Genomic DNA, 4,915 nt, shown 5'->3' with positions numbered 1-4,915 from the left:
ATGGATGCTCTTTGAGTTTGAGGAACTCCAAAGCTTGTTATGGTCCTCTTATGGTCTTTAAGCTTATGATGATTGAGAAAAGAGCCATGTTTGGAGTCATCTTGTGTTCATGCACAAGTTTGGGTCACATTTAGGACTTATTGGACATATAATTGTAAATCTTGCCTTGTAATGGAGTCCTAATGGATAAAGTTGGAAACTTTATCCATTAAGTCATTAAAATAGACTAGATATGAAGTTATGGGTTTAGATATGTAAGGATTAAGCACATAATGAAGAATATGATTTTTTTTAGGATCCACGGCCAAGGGATTGCCACGATGTGGCGAGCTCCTGCATATCGACTGTTTTGTCCTAACATGCCTAAGACGTGGCCAAGAGGTCTCCACATCGTGGTGAGCATTGACCTGGTTGACTGTTGACTTTTATTGACCATTGACCGTTGCCTTTTGACCAGTTTGACTTTGGGTCAAACTTGAAGGACTTGGGTTACTGATTAAGGATATATCTTTGTTTGGTGTTAGTCGGTTCGTGGGGCGATCGGTGCATGGAGTGAGGGCATTGTTGTGTTTCCTTGGGTCTTCGATTCAGGTGAGTTTCCTCACTATACTATGTGTTATAATATGTATCCTTGTATATTAGGATATAAGAGTAGTGGTATGCTGGTTAGAGTACCAGGGATTAGTGATCGTCTAGTTGATTGGCCTAGGGGTTGTATGTAGTAATGTAGGACAGCCTGAGAACTCTTGATCTAGGCTTGCTTGCCCGTTCCTTGTTTGGTTGTGGCTCTAGAATAGGATCACCTATTCAACTGTCTATCTCACCTCTGATTACATATAGCTATGTATTCATTAATAATCTGCCAGTGGTGATGCTGTAGTGAGCTGTTAGACACGTAGACTAGTGTAGATCGTTGCTTGTGTTTATGTTCTTATTAGATTGCTTGTTTAATATATATGTCGACATATCGGGTGGTGGGTTGAGGCGGTCCTACTTTGTGCGGTAGGCAAAGATACCCGAGGCGGGTCAGTGGTATGCTGTAGGCTGGGTACGAACCAATTGTATGTTGTAGGCATGGTAGGGGGATCAGTCGTGGACTAGAGGCGCAGGTGAGCGATCCATGTGTATTGTAGGCCTCGCGAGGCGGTCCAGTCAGACTGAAGGCTCATGTATATGCATGCATTATATGTATATTGTGGTGTGTGGTATTTTGGGGGAACTTACTAAGCTTTGACTTACAGTTGTGGGTTAAGTGTTTTTTCAAATACCATTGGTGACCGTGGGAAGATGGATGCATGACTGTACACATTCATCAATAACATTGAAAATTTTGCATTTATTATATTACTCTGATTTTCAAACAATTGTATTTTGGAACAAATGAATGTTCTTAACTTGGGTTTTATGAAAATGGTGTTTTTACCTTAATTAAAAATGAAAATTTTGTTTGTGAAAATGTGACATTTCATTTAACCTCAAACTCAATTATGTATTTAATCTTAATTTTCTTCACGGTTTTTGTTTGCAACACTCATTCGTTTCTTCAGTCTCAAACACATTCGAACTGGGTCCTAACCTCTTACTAACCCAGTAAGAGGCCTATGGAACAACCCTAAGAGCTTTGAGGCCTAATAAGAGTTGTTATTGATGATGTCAAACATACTGATTTGGATTCGGCCTAGGTCAGACTTAACATCTTACTGGACCAGTAAAAAACCTATCAAACAACGTCAAAGTTACCATAAATTTTAAATTGTTGGGATGTATAAATTTATCATACCACCTAATTTTAAACTTTTGTTATCGAATAAACCATTAATGTTATGTTAAAAATAGAATACTGACCAACTAATATCATTATATTTCTTTGAAAAGTCAAACATTTTCTAGTTTAAATATTTTGAAATTGTATCCAACAACAACAAAACCTCCCCTGGACATTTAAATAGGCAAAAGAAATCCTAAAACCCCCAATTCAAAACCCTAGAATTTTGTTTTGAATTAGAATCCCAATTCTCATTTCCTCAAGAAATCGAACTTTGCGCTATGTCCAAACGGCATAGGCATTCGGAAATCAAAGAAGAACAAGATATCATAAGCAAATTGCCAGACGCACTACTCACACACATCCTCTCATTTCTCCCAGAAGCTGATGCGAATCGGACACGCATTTTGTCGAACAGGTGGAAGGACATCTGGGCGTTTCTCCCAAATCTCCGTTTCGTTATGCCCATTTGTTGGTCAGCTGAAGAAGTGAAGAAATTTCACGATTCAGTTGATCAAGTCATTGCTGTTCGTGGTGTTATGCACACTAATAGGTTCTATCTTTACTGTTCAAAGAACTGCGATTACAATCGTGTTTATGAGTGGCTTTGTGCTGTTGTTAAATTTAAGGTTCAAGAAATTGAACTTAGGTTTCCCGCTGATAGATTTAGGGTTAAGTTCTGTTGGAATTTGTTTAGGAGTTGCAATGCACTCGTTGGGTTAACTTTGAGAGGAGAGTTCGTTTTAGATGTGCCTGAAGATGAGTTGCTTTTTCCTTGTCTGAAGAAAATCAATCTGGTATCCATTGTTTATTCGGGTGATCAATCGCTAACAAATCTGATTTCAGGGTGTCCTGTTTTAGAAGAATTGTTTGTGGAGAGACAGGTAATCGGTTCCTCAGACAATTTGGAGGTTTTTAAGGTCTCATCGCCTTCTTTAAAGAGATTAAGGATATCATTTTCACTGTGTGTTCATGGGGATTATAAGGCTGTCATTGATGCTCCTAACCTAGAATACATGTACATTGTGGATGTAATGTCAGCACACTACACTTTTCCGAATCCGTTGATGTCTCTTGTAGAAGTTTACATGAAGACCCCAGCCTTTCGCAATACTGAATATCTTCTTCCAACCCTATCATCGGTCAAATTATTGACCTTGACCGATTCAACATTAATGGTATGTTTCTCTATCCATTTAAGATATTTCGCTTATTATTTTAATCCTAAACCAAAACTACTAATTACATTCAATAGTACACAAACATTACCTTGTGCATTTAATTATCCCCATTTTAGAATTTAGATATATCGTATGACTCTATTTGCTTTATACAGGCTCTCCACAATGGGGATGCTGTAGCCATAGGCAGATTCGATAACTTGGTCAAACTTGTGATTGGTATTGACTCTCGTATTGGCTGGATTTTGTTGCCAACTCTTTTTGACAATATGCCTAATCTAGAGCATATTACCTTTATGGATGTAAGTTTTTGTTTACACAACACTTTCTTTACTTCCGAATGAGTACCTCATTAGGCTCATGGCTAATTATTGGTATTTATTTGTTTATCATCATTCACTAGGGACTTGTACCTTTTCCGCGTGAACAACATACATTTAACATGAACTGGGACCCACTATTAGATCCTCCAGATTGTTTGCGGCATAAAATGAAGGAAATCAAAATACTCAACAAAGAAGCTATCACACAAGAAGAGCTCCCTTTGATCAGGTATATGTTGGAACAATCGTTTCATTTGGAGAAGTTGAGCATAAATGCTCATAAAATCAATCCTAATATTCTTAACAAGTTATTAAAGTTCCTCCGTGCCTCCGCTTTGTGTCGGATTGAATTCATTTGAAGTCATTCGGGAGGCGTTCTGAATCTTTGCAAGTTCTAGTTTTTTCATGCTTGATAAAATTAGTATAGTTTATGGTTTCATACCTTATATATATGTTAAATATCATATATTGCAAGAAGTAATAGAAAGTAATATCAAAAGTGTTGACTAAGTTTCATGTTTTTTTGGTTTATCTCGTTTGCATCCTTTTTGTTTGATTGTTTTTAAATGGGTATATTGATATGGTGTTGAATGTTTATAACCCTTTAAGTTGTAACTTTGGGTTTTTTTTTTTGGTTTAAAAAGCGACGTAATAGAACATAAGTAGTTCATCCAAAGACAAAGTTAAACGTACGTTATCAAGAATATTCACATAATAAATAGCAAATTTCTTGCTTTACGTGTGTGCCTATACGTGTGATTTGTTATGTCAAAAGACAAAATACAACATAACGATCCGATTGGGAAAATAAATAAGGTTGTAACAAGAAAAGAGAAAAGATACAGTTGTAAATGGATGTAAGTCATGCTTTGTTATCACTTTCGTTTACATGAGTTGATAATTATTTTGATTTTGATTATACATATGATAGAGAGATCTTAATTAGAGATCTTGATGTTTTATGTTATATAATGCCTGTATTTATTGTGTTATCGATGTGTATTTCAGGTACAAAACTGAGAACTAATAAAGACAAGCAAATGATGATGATGACATAGCAAGTGTTTGATAATCTCATGTTGATCTCAATACTTTAAGAAGATGATCATTTTACGGAAGGTATTAATTGTATTTATGGGAGATTTTGTTGAGTGGTTGGCATGTAAATATATAGTTTAGAAATGTAAATGTTTGTAATAGTCTTTAATTACAAGTGTAAAACATGTTGGATTCTTTTGGGAATGGATGACTTTATGTAAAGGTCATGCCGAAATTTTGTTAAATACTATCTTCCAAAATATGGGTGTTATGTTAGTATAACACCCATATTTTGGAAGCAGGAAACCGACATTAATGATAGATTGCTTGGATGAAAAACTATGTATTTTTATATATATCCCTAAAACTAGTAATTTCAATATGTGATATGAGGTGTTTGGTACACATGTTATGTTAAATGGGACAGTTGGTATGTAAGCTTTGAGTCCTATTCTTGTTTTTCCACAAGAAGAGTCTAGAGAAAAAAAAAAATTTGTTTTCAAAGAGAGATACTCGAGAATTGACGGGTTTGATGAAATTAAACCAAAGAATGGTTAGCTTGTGTTGCGATCTAGCACTAAGCGGTAAGTAGGAAGCAATTGAAGAAA

At 35.8% G+C, this 4,915-nt stretch overlaps 1 protein-coding gene across 1 annotated transcript; it reads left to right on the top strand.

Moving 5' to 3' along the window:
* The first annotated feature begins 1,938 nt into the window (after window positions 1–1,938).
* Window positions 1,939–4,529, top strand: LOC145153883 (F-box/LRR-repeat protein At4g14103-like). Its single transcript, XM_079075501.1, has 4 exons — window positions 1,939–2,943; window positions 3,102–3,248; window positions 3,350–3,498; window positions 4,278–4,529. Exons 1-4 carry the CDS (start codon window positions 2,047–2,049, stop codon window positions 4,294–4,296), a joined length of 1,212 nt encoding a protein of 403 aa, XP_078931627.1. The 5' UTR covers window positions 1,939–2,046; the 3' UTR covers window positions 4,297–4,529.
* The last annotated feature ends 386 nt before the right edge of the window (window positions 4,530–4,915 follow it).

The sequence above is a fragment of the Lactuca virosa genome, chromosome 1, assembly GCF_052849685.1.
Source record: "Lactuca virosa cultivar CGN04683 chromosome 1, Lactuca_virosa_CGN04683_v6, whole genome shotgun sequence".
NCBI lineage: Eukaryota > Viridiplantae > Streptophyta > Magnoliopsida > Asterales > Asteraceae > Lactuca > Lactuca virosa.
The sequence above is the reverse complement of the archived record's forward strand: the minus strand, read 5'-3'. Positions and strand labels throughout refer to the sequence as shown.